At 42.3% G+C, this 16,330-nt stretch overlaps 1 protein-coding gene across 4 annotated transcripts in view; it reads right to left on the bottom strand.

Moving 5' to 3' along the window:
- CPNE4 (copine 4) overlaps positions 1-16,330 on the bottom strand; it is a 426,330-nt gene that overhangs the window by 204,027 nt on the left and 205,973 nt on the right. For all 4 annotated transcript variants that reach the window (XM_029070548.2, XM_039912979.1, XM_029070547.2 and 1 more), the window contains one exon: positions 9,270-9,450. In XM_029070548.2, coding sequence (XP_028926381.1) covers positions 9,270-9,449 — 180 coding nt within the window. In that variant the 5' untranslated portion in view covers position 9,450. The remainder of the gene's footprint in view (positions 1-9,269; positions 9,451-16,330) is intronic.

The raw sequence follows: 16,330 nt of genomic DNA, 5'->3' as shown, positions 1-16,330 counted from the left end.
TCACTGCTACATCAAATCAGTTTAAGGACTGTCACAACATTTTTATTCCACCAAAAATACCAGCATGCTTTCTTTCCCCTGAGTTTTCTTACCTTGGGTAATGTGAGTTATCAAACCAATTTGTCTTCTCATTTAAATAAGGAGAAGTATCAATATATGGCACTCAGAATTAAAAGATGACATTTTGGGGATACTTGTATTCATTCCTCTGCTCTCAGGAACACTTGTACAGTTTTTGTGAAGCATTTAAAAAAAGACATTGGAGCCAAGGAAGAACACAAATCTATAGGTTTAACATAGAAATTCCTGAAGAAACACCTATATATTGGAGAATATTGTTACTACTAATGTTTTACAAGCTTAAACAACATTTTCAGACACATTGGTGCTAAAGTGAGCATTGACATGCTGGATATAGGCAGCTTTTAAATGAGAAAACTCAAGGCAAAGCTTCCCTCACTACCAATCTTTGGCTCTAAGAAGTTGTTCAAAAAGGGCAGATATTCTACAAATAGAATAATTTTTATGTTCTTCTTTTGATGCACACCTGTACAAAATGCTAGCCTCTTAGAGAGAAGTGGTTTTCGAATCCTGAAGAAAATAGAATAGATGAGAGAATGCCCCATGAAATATCAAGTGTTTGAAAGGATAGCAACATAGACAGGAAGTTAAACACTCCTGAGCATGGAGCAAGATAAAATATTCAATTAGCCTTTAGTCTGACCCTCCCACCTCCCCACCCCCACCCCCACCCCACCACCACAAAAGACTTGCTGAGTTTCTAGAAAGGAAGGACTTTCTTGTCACTTCTGTTCAAATTCAGCCAAACTTTGGGGCAGTGATTGGTAGGGAACACACAAATGGAAAAGAAAGTGCTGGAGACAAGTGAATGGAATCGCCTTTCAGAGACCCACAGTTTACAGATTAGAGGAAAAAGGAAAAGGTAGGGAAACTCCCAGGCTAGCCGCCTGATTCCAAATGCAGCAGCCAGGGAGAAAAATAATCTAAAATAATCCTCCGCTCTTGAGGTACAGGCAGAAAACTCGGGTTGGATGGTTCCCTGGATGACTGCAGGAACTAGAAGACCCATCAAATTTGGGGCTGAAAATTATCTTTGGTCCAGAGGCACAGAAATGAACAAGTATGGAAAATGACAACAAACCCCATTTGGGACTTTTGCAATGATAAAGCTAATTTGAAGACATCACTGCTTGTGTTTGGGCCATGTGACACTGTTTAGAATGATGATACAACTCCAGTAGCAACTAAGAGTTCCAGATATTTATAGCGGTCCCATATTAGAAAATGAAGCCCCGATTCAACAAGTTCACCTATGGGTACAAGGAGGCCAATATAGGGCTAACAATACCTACTATATCATAAAGAAATATAGGTTTTAATTATTTTTTATTATGCTGACCTTCTTTGCTGTTTACAATACCTTGTGCTTGTTTGCTTTTACCTGGTTCGTGATTCTCTTGAAACTTGTACTTGAATAGAAATACTCCTTTCTTGAAACTTGTACTTAAATAGAAATACTCCTTTCTTGATTGTAACGCACCTAGTTGGCTGAGGTTCAGTCAATCCATCATTCATTCATTCAGTCGTATTTACTGAGCCGCCTACTGTGTGTAGAAAACTGTACTAAGTGCTTTGGGAAAGTGAAACACAATGAACAGTGCCATTCCCTGCCCACAACAAGCTTACAGTCTAGAGCGCTTACTGTGTGCACAGCACTGTACTAAGCATTTGGGAGAGTACAACATTGCGTGTTACTGCAACCGTGAAGCATTTCCTCTATAGCTCTTGCTTCTGGTGGTTAATTTTCAGCTCACCACGTAGCAGCTCTTAGCGTATTTTACCATCATCCACTCTCTCCAGATATTCTCCCTCTGCCCCCGCTCTCCTCCTTCCCCTTCCAAGCCAGGTGTTTAGGTGAACATAGTTTTAATGTCAGTAGAGTGACTTCATTCCATGGCTTCACTGTGTGCAGTCCTGCTTTGCAACTTAGAGGTGAGCCTGGATTGTAAATGCACCTAGCGTTATCTGCTCAGGGATCAAAATGTGGTCCTTGTGGAGGGTTAGGGTCTCATTACCATAAAAAGATTAGGGCTGTTCTATAGTTCTGTTGGCCTTGAATTTGGGATTCAATTCTGAAGCCATCTGGCCTTCACTTTTGATGTTTCTGGAGGGCCTCTTAAATGACTTCTTAAATGGCCATCAAGTTTCACGTTCATAGGTTTTGATACTGGAAGGTGCATTCGCGAAAATACTCAAGTGTTGTTCCCATCTCCATACGACTCCCTCCTTGACTGTGATGAGACTGAGCCCAGCTTCACTCTTCTCCTTGCACATTCAATCCCAAATCCTCTGGATTTCTACACATCTCCAGAATCCACCCCTTCTTATCCACCCAAACTACCACCACGCTAGTCGAAACACATCGGTCATATCCCAACTCGACCTCTGCACCAGCCACTTCTCTGACCTTTCTGCCTCCAGGCTTTCAGCTCTCCAATCCACACTTCAGATCGTTTTTGTGCAGATCACTTCTCCAAAACACCATTTTGCACACTTTTCTCCACTTCTCAAAATCCTCCGATAGTTGCCCCTTCCACTCTGCCTTAAGCAGAAACATCTCACTATTGGCTTTAAGCCACAAAATCGGTTCTCTCCCACCTCTTAATCCTTACTCCTGTCCCAATACAACGCAACTCCCATCTTTCTTCCTCTCAAGCCAACCCTACCTCTTATTTGTGTCTCTCACGTCAATATGTTACTTCAGACTTCCTCCAACCTGAAATTTCCTTCCCCTAGTTTGTGTAACGAAGGCCACACAGCTGCTTAATGAAGAAGTTCTTGGATCAATCAAAAGCATCTATTGGGCACTTACTCTGTGCAGAACAATGTTCTGAGGGTGTGGGAGAGTACAATAGAGTTCAGAGTCATAATTCCCTACCTTCAACGAGCTAACGCTCAAGAAATGGAGGTAGACACTAAAATAAATTACAGGTAGAAGGAAGCACCACAGCCTGTACAAATGCTAGAGGGAGAGGGGAGAAAGGGTGTGAGAACCTAAGTGCCTAGGTGATCAAGTGGCATTATGGAGGGAAAGATTAATCAGGGAAGGCCTGTGGAGGAGATGTGACATTACAAGGGCTTTGAAGATGGGCTGGGGCTGGGCGAGTAGTGATAATAATAATAAGAATGATAATAATGGCATTTGTTAAGGGCATACTGTGTGCCAAACACTGTACTAAGTCCTGGGGTAGATACAAGGTAATCAGGTTGGACATGGTCCCTGTCCCACATAGGGCTCATAGTTTTCATCCTTATTTTACAGATGAGGGAACTGAGGCATAGAGAAGTCAAGTGACTTGCCCAAGGTCACAACAGACAAGAGGTGGGGCCAGGATTAGAACCCAGGTCCTTCTGACTACCGGCCTATGCTCTATCCAGTAGGCCACACTGTTTCTTAGTGGTCTGTCACATGTGAAAGGAGAAGTTCCAGGCAAAAGGGAGGGCATGAGGAAGGGTTCATCTGCAAGAAAGACAACAGCAGAGCACAGTGAATAGGTTGGCTTCAGAGAGCAAAGTGAACAAGTGAGCTGGATTGGAGAGGGGAGAGGCTAGAAGCAGAGTTCTGTGAGAAGCCTGATTTCTTCAGCTTTAGCGACATCCCACCACTTGTTGAATGTAGCTGAAAAACGATTTGCAGATAATAATAATGTTGGTATTTGTTAAGCGCTTACTATGTGCCGAGCACTGTTCTAAGCGCTGGGGTAGACACAGGGGAATCAGGTTGTCCCACGTGGGGCTCACAGTCTTAATCCCCATTTTACTGATGAGGTAACTGAGGCACCGAGAAGTTGTGACTTGCCCAAAGTCACACAGCTGACAAGTGGTAGAGCCGGGGTTCGAACCCATGACGTCTGACTCCAAAGCCCGTGCTCTTTCCAGTGAGCCACGCTGCTTCCCGTCAAAACACAAGCTTCTCTAAGCCTCTTTTCTGTCTTAGTTCATCAAGTACAACTTGGAACAGATGTCCTGGGTTGTCACTGGTGTAACAGATGTGCTTAGAAGGGTGTTTTTGCTGCCTCCGGTGCCTCAGTTGAGTCCTCCCCTGGACTAGCTTTAAAACACACACGCTAATTAGGACAGCATCTTCTTGCTATGATTTCTGGGTAACAGAGACAGGGCCAACAGACTTCAATGTGGGGCCAATGCCAATATCCAAAGGCATCCCTGGAAGAATCTGGCTAAGACAACTTTATAAGGGGGAAAATAGAAAATTACCTCCAGTGATTTGGAACTAGTTGGCAGGGACTCCCTTGAAGGGTCGCTTGTTTGAGTTCCTACTGACTTTGAAGGCTGTTTTCTCTGATGTGTGACCAATGGGTAGGGGGCAATATTCAGCCTTGTCAGAGAGTCATCCTTGCCTAGAAAGATGGTTGAGGTGGGGAAGGGGGGTGCTGATTCCAGAGGTCTGGCATGGGTCCCTAGGAATGACATCAGCCAGGAAGAGCTCCTGTAGTCACGTAGTATCGAGCCAAAGGCAGCAGGAAAGGAGCTCCTGACCCAATGCCACTCTGGTGACGGCGCCTGAGTCTGTCGCCCCTACGCGGCACCATCTGAGGGAAACCAGCTGCTACCGCACAGGATGGTGACCAGATGCACATCTATCTCTATTTGTGACATAAGAAAGGTACGGTTGAATGCAGCACCCAAGTAACCAGGAAACAGTCTGGGTGATGGCACTTTTCTTCCACTTGCCAGGAGGGACTAACTTAACAGAGTCAAATGGTGGTGGTAGTTACGGGGGGGGGGGGGGGGGGAGGGGCGTTAACTTTTTGGGGTGCACTTTGGAAGTTCCCTACAGGTTGCCCCACCCCTTGTAAGGGGAAAACCCCAACTGTTAAGAACCTGGGATTTTCCTGGACAACTGAGCTGTCTTCAGAGTGACCTTTAGGGTTCTTTCTAGGCAGTGTAAGGCAATGGATCCCACACATTCACTAGCCTGCTGTCAAATTCTCCTTCTAAACTCATGGATCGAAAAAGCAACAGAGGAGTTCCCAATCAAAAGGACATCAAACCTGAACTAGAGGTGGCCATGAACTTGCCGGGCCATGGGCGACAAGTCATTTAAGGCCTAGTCTCCCCCTCTGGACTATCAGCTTGTTAGGGGCAGGGAATGTGGCTGCTAATTCTATTATACTGTACTCTCCCAAGTAGTTAGTACAGTGTTCTGCACAAAGCAAGTGCTTAATAAATACGATTGATTGACTGATTGATAGAAGACTCGGGATGGAAGACCATTCAGCTAATATGACTTTTTAAAATTTTGAGCAGTGTTTTCAGTTCATTGTCCCTAAAGGGTGGAAGCCACTCCATTTCTCCTCCTCTAGGGTCTTTGCTCTCTGAATGACTATCTAGTGATATTTTATAAAGGGCCTGATCAAAGAGGTACCTGGATGATTTGCAAGGCAAGCAGATAAAACCAATTCAGTAAAACCCACCACCTAACTCCCCATTCATTCTCCCAGGATTCCATATCCTACTTGTGCTGCTCTGTACAAGTCTGGCCCTTAATTAATCATGTTTGATTGCTTCGTGCCCATGTGCATGAGTCAAGTTGTAAAATGAAAGTACTCGGATGCCAAATTTAGACTTCACTATGGGAAAAAAAAGTTTAAAAACCAAATATGCTAAACACATTAAGAACTAAATATTTCAGGAAACCACTTCTCAACAGGACTGCTGGCAGAAATATTCATATTACAACAGGCAACAAATAACCATCAGGGGACTATGAGAGGTGGAATTATAAAACATAAGTTTTTTTGCTTCATTTTGCCTTTTCTCATTCGTAGGCAATGAATCTCGCCTTCAATTCCGGCACTAAAACTGTTCTTGGCATTGGTAAGCTAGACATCTCAATTTCCAAATAAGTCAGTTGTACTCTATACTGTAGTGGAGCAATTCCCATATTCTGTGTCCAAGGTTTTGTGTTGGTTTTTTTTTACCAATTGAACATGATGGAATATCTGTTTCCGGAGGCACAATGTCATCTTGGGCAGGATAGAAGCAATACTTTCAGTTAATAATATTTTATATTTTGTTAGATGCCCAGGTTGGATTGCTAATATAATAATAAACCACAAACTTTCATAAAGGAAAAGAGGAAAATATATTATTCCCATTAAATATGTGTTAAGGGAAAGGCTAAAACTGACATTAAGCTTTTCCCAAATGGGGATTTGATGCAAAGCAACTGTGGAAACTTTAATAGCAAAGAAAACCGTCATTTTGAATCATCTGTCATGCTGGGTGTTAGCAGCTGAAACATTGCAAGTTAGAAAAGTGTGAAAAGAAAATCTTTTAAAGAGGGAATTCATTTGTAATAGCTAGCTTGAACATTCTTTTCCAGTTCTGCCAATTCTGGCAATTGATAAAAGAACAAAAGTTCAGTTGCTGAACCCTCACTTTGGTTTTTTAATCTCCTATTTATATTTTAGATTATTTCTAATTTTCACTTCAATAGAGGAACCAACTACAATTATTTTTTCACCTGGTAGACTGGGTCCTCTTGGTTTCATTTTTCTCCTTCACATTAAGTGGTGGACCAACTACCTGATCCCGGGGATGGCACAGAGCTGAGGCAAGTTGCCCCCCCGCCCCATCACGGTTCTCCCTTTCAGCCAATGGAGCGCTGCGGATAGGCAGCCTCTTCCCTGACTTCGTAGCTTCTGGAGGAGGAAAAAGAACGAGCCCATCTTGACAGAATGCGCAATTCCCCCTCCCTGAGAAGATGGTGGAGTGTGACAACTGGCTGAAGGATCTCCTCTAGTGTAGACTCAGTCGTCCCCCAGCCCCCGAGTCAATCCACTTTGGGGGTTCTGCTGTAGAAGGAAATGTGCTAACCTATGAAACGGCTGTTTGACCTACATGTAGCTGAAAGGTAGTCTTGGAGAAGAGATTTTTTCTTCCTTACACCCCACTGTGCTCCGAAAGAAGAATGGGGCTCATAGCTCATTGATATTTCATTAATAATAATAACGACGCTATTTGTTAAGCACTTACTATGTGCCATGTACTGTTCTAAGCACCAGGGTAGATATGAGGTAATCAGGTTGTCCCACGTGGGGTTCCCAGTCTCAATCCCCATTTTTCAAATGAAGTAACTGTGGCACAGAGCAGGTAAGTGGCTTGCCCAAAGTCATACAGCAGACAAGTGGCGGAGCTGGGATTAGAACCCACGTCATCTCACTCGCAAGCCCATACTCTTTCCACTAAACCAAGCTGTTTAGATCAAAGATAAAATGCCATGAGATGCCTCCCTCTAAACAGGAACAACACATACAATCTGGTGAATTGAACAAGCTGGCTTTAAGTGACCATAAAGCAGCTCACCTAGAGTAGCAATTCATTTCCAGAAAATAGTGAATACATTCCGGAATCCAAAAATCTCAGACGAAGTGAAATGCATTTCTGCATTAAAGGTGAAATGTGCTGAGGCCCACAGATGTATATGGTCACTCTCATTTGGACTGATATCCAACCTGATTGGGAATGAATGACCCTAGCACATTGGGCATTCTACAAGCACTGGAGGGGGCTTGTATAATCCACATATTGCTGGAATTCGTAATTCCAGAAGCTCTCCAGACCCACACAGTCCATTCAGCTGGGAGCACTAATGGGGAATGCCAGCAGTGAGGAATTGTCCCTGCTCCTTCACTCCTTGATCCCCGTCCAATGCTCCAAGTTCTACTGCTTGGATAGAAACAGTCAAAGATGCTTCTGAAACTTCTGAATATTCCTCTATATTCTGACAACCTAAATTTTCTTCTTCCTACCTGCGGAAAATCAAACAGTGTCTGTACCTGGATAGGTGCTCACTTTCTCTCTGGACATCACTTAGAAGCCAGGGCCAGGAGGGAGCATAGTGACTTAATTCTAGGATTGGAGAAAAGTAATCCTCTGCACTTACCCTGACTTGATGCCCTTCTGCATCAGGAAAAATTCTACCCTCTCTAGGTTTCAAATTGCAACTTGCCACTGTACAATTCAGAAGAGTTGATTTCTAAACTCACGATGACTTAATGATATATCTCTGACCCTTCATTCTACTGCATTTAAGGAGGTCAGATGACAGATCTACAGATCTTCTTGATTCATTTAGTCATTCTTTTTTATGATCTTCTTTATTAGTGGAGGCCCAATCCAAATTTTAACGCGCTACAGTAAATCAAAATAGCCCAGGCTCACCCCCATACAACAGCACAACACCAGTGCACTAAGTTTAGGAGATGAAGACTCTGGTGGTGGCCAATCAAAACCCATTAAGATATACAGTTCAATTAGACAGACTATTCCTTCAGACTCTTTCACATCCAGCATAAGTCGGAGATGGGGAGAGAGGATATATGCCACAGTCTAAGCATATGAAAGCAAGTTCTCAATTTTATTTATTGATATTGTCTGTCTCCCCCTTTAGACTGTAAGTTTGTTGTGGGCTGGGAATCTCCCAAGTGCTTAGTACTGTACTCTGCACATAGTAAGCGCTCAAATACAACTGACTGACTGGAAGTCACTGCGTTGTTTTCTCCATTTTTTTTCTCGGTCAGGGAGTTCATCAGAACTCTCTTTAAAGTTACTGCATTTTGTTTTCCAGTAAAACCAACACTCCTTACCTCTTCTGTACTGTACCCTTTCCTTATTTACGAAAATATCCTGAAGGCAACATCCAACTCTCAATCCTGTCACTCATGCAGATAGAAAATGCTGATGGAGTCCACTTTAAACTTTTCCCATCCTAAAATCATTAGTGCCATAACTGTAGCAAAGGAAACCACAACCTCCCTAGTACATCTCGAGCAATTTCCCAGAATTGCCATTCATTATTAGTTAAAAAAGCAGATGTGGTCTGCTGCTCTTATTCAACTAGGCAAGCACAACTAAAACCATTCTTCCCTTTCTTCTTTTCTTTCTCTCTGCTAAATGTCAGAATGTTAGCACTTGTAATCCAAAAGGTTGAGGAGGTAAATTGCATACTTCATAAAATATATTCTATAAAAAAGAGAAAAACACAATGGATCACGATGCACACGAAAAAGATGACCCATATACAAAACAAATATGTTAATTTGTAATATTTTCCAAAAAACCCTACCCTGGCTTCTTTATGGCTTGAAAACAGTGAAAAGCCCAATAAAATCACATGAATTAAGTTATCAGGCAATATTCTTTTGCATTTCTTGGCCACCTACCTCAAACCACTGCCCGTGGGACTGCATTTTAAGGATGACACAGGGGTCGGGTTTGGAAAGGGCATCTCTGTCAGAAATGCCTTTGCATGCCACACGCAGCTCAACTTTTGTCAGGCAGGGACTGTTAAAGATTCCCAGCGTATTGGCGGCTGATTCATAGATGTTGCTCATCTTCTTCATTCTGTTTCAGGAAAGACAGATAAAGGAAAAGATGTGTCAAAGTCCACGGCCTAATTTGTTTAAGGAACGATTCTCACATTTCCTCTTGCAGTAGGCACCCACAAATACCCAGTGGACTTTTGTTCTTGTCTTCCAACAGAGTGACACCATCTTATTTAAAAAGTGTGACGACTTTTACCTTGAAATACTAGTGGAGAAGCAGGATGGCCTAGTTGGAAAGAGCATAGGTTTGGGAGTCAAGAGGCTGGCTCCATCACTTTGCCAATTGTGGGACCTTGGACAAGTCACTTAACTTCTCTATGCCTCGGTTTACTCACCTGGAATATATGGATTCAATCCCTGTTCTCCCACCTGATTATCTTGCCCTTACTTTACCACTTAGCACAGAAGTTGGCATACTGTAAGCACTTAATACAGCCATTATTCTTTGCATCCCACTATGAGCATTTTGCAAATCAAATTCATTAACCCTTAACTTCAAAGGACGTAAAACAAAACAGATAAATCTGTTATGCCAACTGACTGGTAATTGTAAGCCAATCCCAAATCTGGGATATGGCCCATAGGTAATATCTAATTGATTTAACTCCATGCCAGGTTAGGAGAGACAGGAGAACATGGGAGATGACCACTCAGCACCTTGCTGAAAAGAGGCAGAGGAGCATTTTCTTTGTTGTATCTCTCCTGTCCCACCCCATGCCCTGTTGCACCTTCCCATTAAGGCACTGACTTAGTTCACCAAAAGGTATGGAGACAAAAGTTCCCGCTTTGCTGATGGAGAGGGACGGAGCTTTGCCGGTGACCAGGTCATTTCACTGACTTCCCTGCCTCTAGTCTCTCCAACCCATACTTGGCTCAGCTGGACAGATCTATTTTTCAAAGTGTTTTTCTGCACATCTCCCTTCTCCTCAAAACCTGCAATGGTTACCATTTCTCTCTGCACTAAGCAGAAACTCCTGATTTCTATAAGAAACACTCGATCGCTGCTCCTTCTGACATATCCACTCTACCCCCATTACAGTGCAGTTCGCACTCTTTATTCCTCTCAAACCAACCTACTCTCCATACAGCGTTCTCACCTCTCCCACTGCCACTTTCTTGCTCACACCTTCCGTTTCGCCTGCAACTCCCTCTCCCTTCACATCTTGCTGGCCACTCACTCTCCCTTTCTCATAAGCCCTCCTGAACGCGATCAATTCCCCAATCAACTCATCATCTCCCCTCCCAATATCCCCCAATGGACACTCGAGGACTCCCCCATCGTTTAGGGACTTGCACAACCCCTGGATCACTTATGCACAGACCTTTAGAGTCTGTTATTCCTCCTATAATTTATTTTAGCATTCATGACTCCATTAGGTTGGAACCAACTGGAGGGCAGGAATCACGTCTACGAATTTTATTGTACTCTAAGCTCCTTGTGGGAAGGGAACACTCCTACCGGCCCTGTTGTAGTGTATTCTCCCAAGCGCTTAGTACAGTGCTCTGCACACTGTAGGCATTCAATGGCATTTATTGCAGGCTTACAGTGTGCAGACCACTGTACTAAACGCTCAGGAGGTTACACTACAGAAGAGTATGCACAGACGATCTCTGCCCACAAGGAACTTGCAGACTAGAGGTATGCAGTAGGTGCTTAATAAATGCTACTGATTGATTTTCTTTGACATTCTCTGTGGTCTTGTTATTGCCTTCAACTCATTTGGAAAACAATTTAGAATTAGTTTTACTAGAGGAATAGAGACAGAGGGACAATGTAAAGGGGTTTCTTTTAATTAGATGAATATTCTAAGTGATCAGACTATATTTTAGATTCACTTCCCATATTGGCCAAGTCAGTTTTTAATGAAACAATTCTCTACAGATGTCAGTCTCCTTAAAAGAAGAATGATATATGAAAGCCCATGAGAAGGATTTAAAAGGCATATGTAAAAATGTATCAATCATCTGGTTATATTAATCCTGCTCTCTAACAGAGTGTGAAATTACTTGTATACTGCTCTTATCTAGAGCTGAAGGTTGCAGGTAACCAATCTTCAGATTTGGGTTTGGGGGGACCATTTTAACTTGAGCGCTTGTCAAATCTGACAGCAAATTCCACTGGTGTTTCATATTGATTTAAGAGTGATGGTGGTGATTCTGTAACACAGAGAGAAAACAAGACTTTGCTGTCCTGCTTTTTTTCCCCCACCGGTGGACCGATCTAATTATTCTTTAGCTAAAGGATGGAAAAATAGCAATTTATATCTATACTATCTGTTTGGGATTGTCATCTCACTGAGGCCAGAGGGTCTACCACCTTATTCCATTCAAATCCGATTTAGAACCTTGTATTTACGGGTGTTTCATTTGATGTTGCTAATGATGCTGACATGGAGCAACTGTAGAGTGAGGTTCGATTTTCATTTCCGGTTTAAATAAAACATCATATGACACCATAGAGTCTCCTGCCCCACGAGGATTTCAAAAATCAAATCTACCACTATCCATCAGGGGCGGTCCTCTTTAGAGGCAGGAGGATGGATGACTTAACCTGTAGCGGTCTTCATTCCCCATTTAAGGTCTTTGTGTTAGGGTATAAGTCTCAAAAAAAAATTTATAGGGGTAAGTGAAGAAGGTTTGGATTCCTAGATTTATTGGTTTCAGTCCAAATTGCTTTGGAGTTCTCCCACTAAGCTTAAGATAAGAGTTATTTTTTTAGAGAGACTCCCTTACGTGGGGCTGGATTAGCTAAATGGGAATTGGGAGACTACCCTAATGAGAGAGAAAGCTCAGCTCTCCCTTTAAAAGGTAGATACTGTGTATTCCATGCTGGCTCTACTTGAAAATTAATGTTCTTTCTCATCCATAATTGTTTTTGATGTTGGAACCCTAAGACGATTAACAAATCAATCAATGCGATAGTCAAATTATGATATTATAAGTACTTGGCCATGGCGGTGGCTATTTGGATGGAAAGGAAAGAACAAATCCTGGAAATATTTGGGAAGAAGAAGCACCAGGGTTTGGCAACAGCTTGAATAGTGGAGTTGGGGAAAAAAAAAGGAGTCAAGAATAAAGTTAAGGCTAGGAGTTTCAGAGACAGAGAGGGTGGTTTTGGCATCATCTGTGATGGGAATGTTGTGGGAAGAGATTTGCAGGGAAAGTAAAGCAATCAGTTTGGGATACATTAAGCTTGAGGTACTGGTGTAACATCCGTATGGTGACATCCTGAAAGACTGCAGAGGAGAGAGGTCAAGGTTAACAAGGTGAATTTCAGAGTCATATAGACAGAGGTGGTAGTTAAAGTGTGGGATTGATTGGCTTCAACAACCACCCCCTCCCCAAGGCTCCCCCAGCCTCCTATCCTGCACAAAATACCCCTGTGTTTCCTGAATGGAAAAAAAATCACACTCAGCTGAAAAGATTTTTTTTTTTCCTTTTTTTCCCTTTTTACACTGCCCACATTTCTGAGTGTTTCACTAGAAACTAAACTTACCAAAATAGAATGATCAAATCTTCGCTTTCTTTTATTCCGTTATTTTCTTTTGTGAATAATAATCACTAGCTTAGGTTCCTCCACTGATGTCACGTTAACAGGAAGCAGGGGGTTTATACCATAGACTTTGAACTTCTGGTATAGTATGTGGAGCTTAAAAATATCTCAGAAAATTATTTTGATGTTCTCTGGAGGAAAATGGAGATTATATATGAAACAGCCAATTTTCCCATACTACCAGAGATAACTGATCAAATGAAGGGATTCATTTTTGTTCGGCAAAGCACTACTTAGGTTCCTCACTTCATTCATACTTTATCATTTCTAAACGTTTGCATAATTTTTGTTCACTGACAAGTGGTCTAAGAACTAAAGATCTGGGAGGGACAGAGGCAGCCTCAAGGCTGCCAAAGATGAACAGATCCTGAAGAAATGTAAGCTGACAGGCAGTCTATTATTTTTGAATTTCTTGTTCATCTTCTAGGAAAACAGAAGTCAAATTGGGTTGTCAAACAACATCTTTACCAACTCAGCTTAGGTCCCAGTATTATGGGTTTTCCCTTACCCCATCAAAGACCTCGTAAGACTGGATTTACTAACACTATTTTGGACTAGGTCTTGCTGTATGATTTCAGCTTACATATGGGCCTTCTCTCCAGGACTAGAAGCATAAGCTGCTCTCCAGTTCCTTTGCTTCCAACCAGCTATTATAGTTCCTGCTCTGGCGACCTTCTACAGTCCTCAGAAGCTAGTCTGACTAGAATCACTTCCTGCCTCACCCCTGGGATCTCAAAAAAAAAAAGATTCAATCACATCCCCATCTCAAGTCAAATGAAGAGGAAGAGAAATGGAAGAAGAAGCCTGATATTTGGAACCAAGTTTAGACTCAAACCTAAATTAAGCCTGCAACTTTCAGTACATTTTCCAGGTTCTCTTCTTTCTGTTTGTGACACTTCATTGGCCTTGTTAAATCTCTTTTGCCTGCGAAGTTGACATGTTCAGGCTAAATGACTTTAAGCAGCAGACATTTTTATGGCCCCTTAAATCTTACTGGGATTTACACTGAAGTGGATTTACATTGGAGGCATGTAATTTTAAATTAATTCTGCCCTCTAAGTCCTCTTGGGTAAACAGGGGTTAACCCAGAGAACAGAAAAACAAATCTTTAATATGCACATCAGATGTACTACCATTATCTCTTCCTCAGATGAATTCTTTGGCAAAGGATAAAGTATTATGACTTTATGACACTCTTGCCTCTTCCCAGCAGACAGATTCCTCAACGAGAGGTAAGGCAGCTATGCCTTACCTCAAATCTAGTTCTCACCCCCATCGGTGTTGGCTCTGGGTCCTAGTGGAAAACAGAAAGCAAAGAATTTTGGCCCTGCCCTCCGCATCTGCTCCCCAAATCGCCACTGAGCCAAATGGGGTGAGCGAGAGTGGAATTAGAGTGGGGGTCGGGTTCTTGTTTGGGTCTTATGTTTCTGGGAAGTGGAGTTCTGGAAAACTCCCCCAGGCAATAGTGGTAGCAGGAATCAGGTAGGTAGTCAGCAAAAGTGCAAAAATGGGTGGGGGGAGCAGGGGAGACTTCCAAAGCAATACCTTCAGGACCCTAAGCCAGCACCTGTTTCACCTGCCCCAGCAGCTATCAGCAAATTTCACCACTGATCGGCCAAGTGAGTTTGTTTCTTAAACTCTTGATTTTCCAGGAGTCAGGAGGAGGACACCCAATCTCTTCATTCTTCCCTAAAGTGGTGTGAGGATCAATGAGGGAACATCAATGGAACATTCAGCTCCTTGGACAGAGGCCCAATCTGAAATCAAAGTATTATTGCCAATTGCCAGAGCATGAAGGGATGAACATAAGGTGGTGATTGTAAGGAGCAAATGGCAACATTCCTACACACATTTTTCTGTGATGTACAGATAGCCTGAGTGCCAGCTAGGATTTGACTTTTTAGAGCACAATTTTGATGAGGAAGAGAGGAAGAATAGAGGAATGTATTTACCATTACGTGGCTGTAAATTGCTTATAAATCAAGAGGCTCTGCCAGGGATGGTATTTCAAACAGATGACAGTAACACTTACCAGTCCTTCATTGGCAGTGCAAAGAGTTCAAGTTACAACTGTTTAAAATTCATTATTTACTTGAAACCGATTTTAAGCGGTGCAAATTGGTTCCCCACGTGATGCTAATGACCACGGATATGTGACTGATAAGCATCAGAGTATACTCAGAGAAAAAAGTACAATAGTACACTTCAGGTTTTGGCCTTATAATGTTGAATCCAGCTCAAAACAATTGAATTGTACCCGATGAGAGAGAACTGTCTTCAGACCACCTCCCCACCTACTCTCATTATTCTCACAAACAACTGATGATACAACACAGTGATGGGGTAACAAGGGGGTTTGCAGGAACACAACTACCCAAATGCCCGTTTGCCTTTGGGCACAGTCTTGGATGAATTTACTTCCTGCTTTAGCTGGTGCAATCCTGAAGTCGTGTAGGTGATCACAAAGCAATTTTATAAAAATAAATACATGTCCCAGAATTTGGAATTCCCTGCTTTCTAAACTGCTCAACCTTTACACTGTAAGCTTCTTATAGGCAGGGAACTTGTCTACCAAATCTGTTCTAATGTACTCTCCCAAATGCTTAGTACAGTGCTCTGCACATAGCCCCCAAGAACTACAACTGATTACTCTTCAGAGGCTCTTGCTTATACTTGGACTTCCAAGACTGGCCTGGAACATGCTTATTAGGGACTTGGTTTATGTTCCGTGGCATTTTGGGCCTTGAGGTTCAGGTGAATCAGAATATTGGTTTTATCTCACCCCTCACTGTCTCTCTCAACTCACAGCCACCTGAGGGAAGTGGAAAAGTGTCCCAGAAAATGTCCTGGTTTTAAACAAAACTAATATGATCTATCTACTAAGGGGACTAAGGCATGCTTGAAAGGACTGAAAGGATTAACTGCTAGAACCTGCCTTCTATTCTCAAGAAGCCTTTTTTAGTTGCCTCAGAAATCTGACTCTGGTAATGTAGATGTAGCTTCAATCAGTCACCAAAGTGAAGTAGAGAATCGAGGCAATTACCTAGTTGACTCAGAAAACAGACACTTTAACTTCAGCTATCTGGAGAGTTGCTTCAGTGATCCATTTCTATTTGATATATCAACCTGTTTATTATTGCCTTCTGTTGAAGTTTTTCCAGAGGGATCTCATGGGAATATTTTAGGAAATCCATTACTTATGCTTCAATTTACACTTTTTATATAAATTGTGTGAATATAACACTCTCCAAAGATCGCTCACCCTTTCTAACAGCTTCATGGAATCATACAGTATCCATTCCATAAATTATACCAGTCCTCCAAATAGGTTTAGAATTGAGACACC

The sequence above is a fragment of the Ornithorhynchus anatinus genome, chromosome 8 (genome assembly GCF_004115215.2).
Source record: "Ornithorhynchus anatinus isolate Pmale09 chromosome 8, mOrnAna1.pri.v4, whole genome shotgun sequence".
In the NCBI taxonomy this organism is placed as follows: domain Eukaryota; kingdom Metazoa; phylum Chordata; class Mammalia; order Monotremata; family Ornithorhynchidae; genus Ornithorhynchus; species Ornithorhynchus anatinus.
The sequence above is the reverse complement of the archived record's forward strand: the minus strand, read 5'-3'. Positions and strand labels throughout refer to the sequence as shown.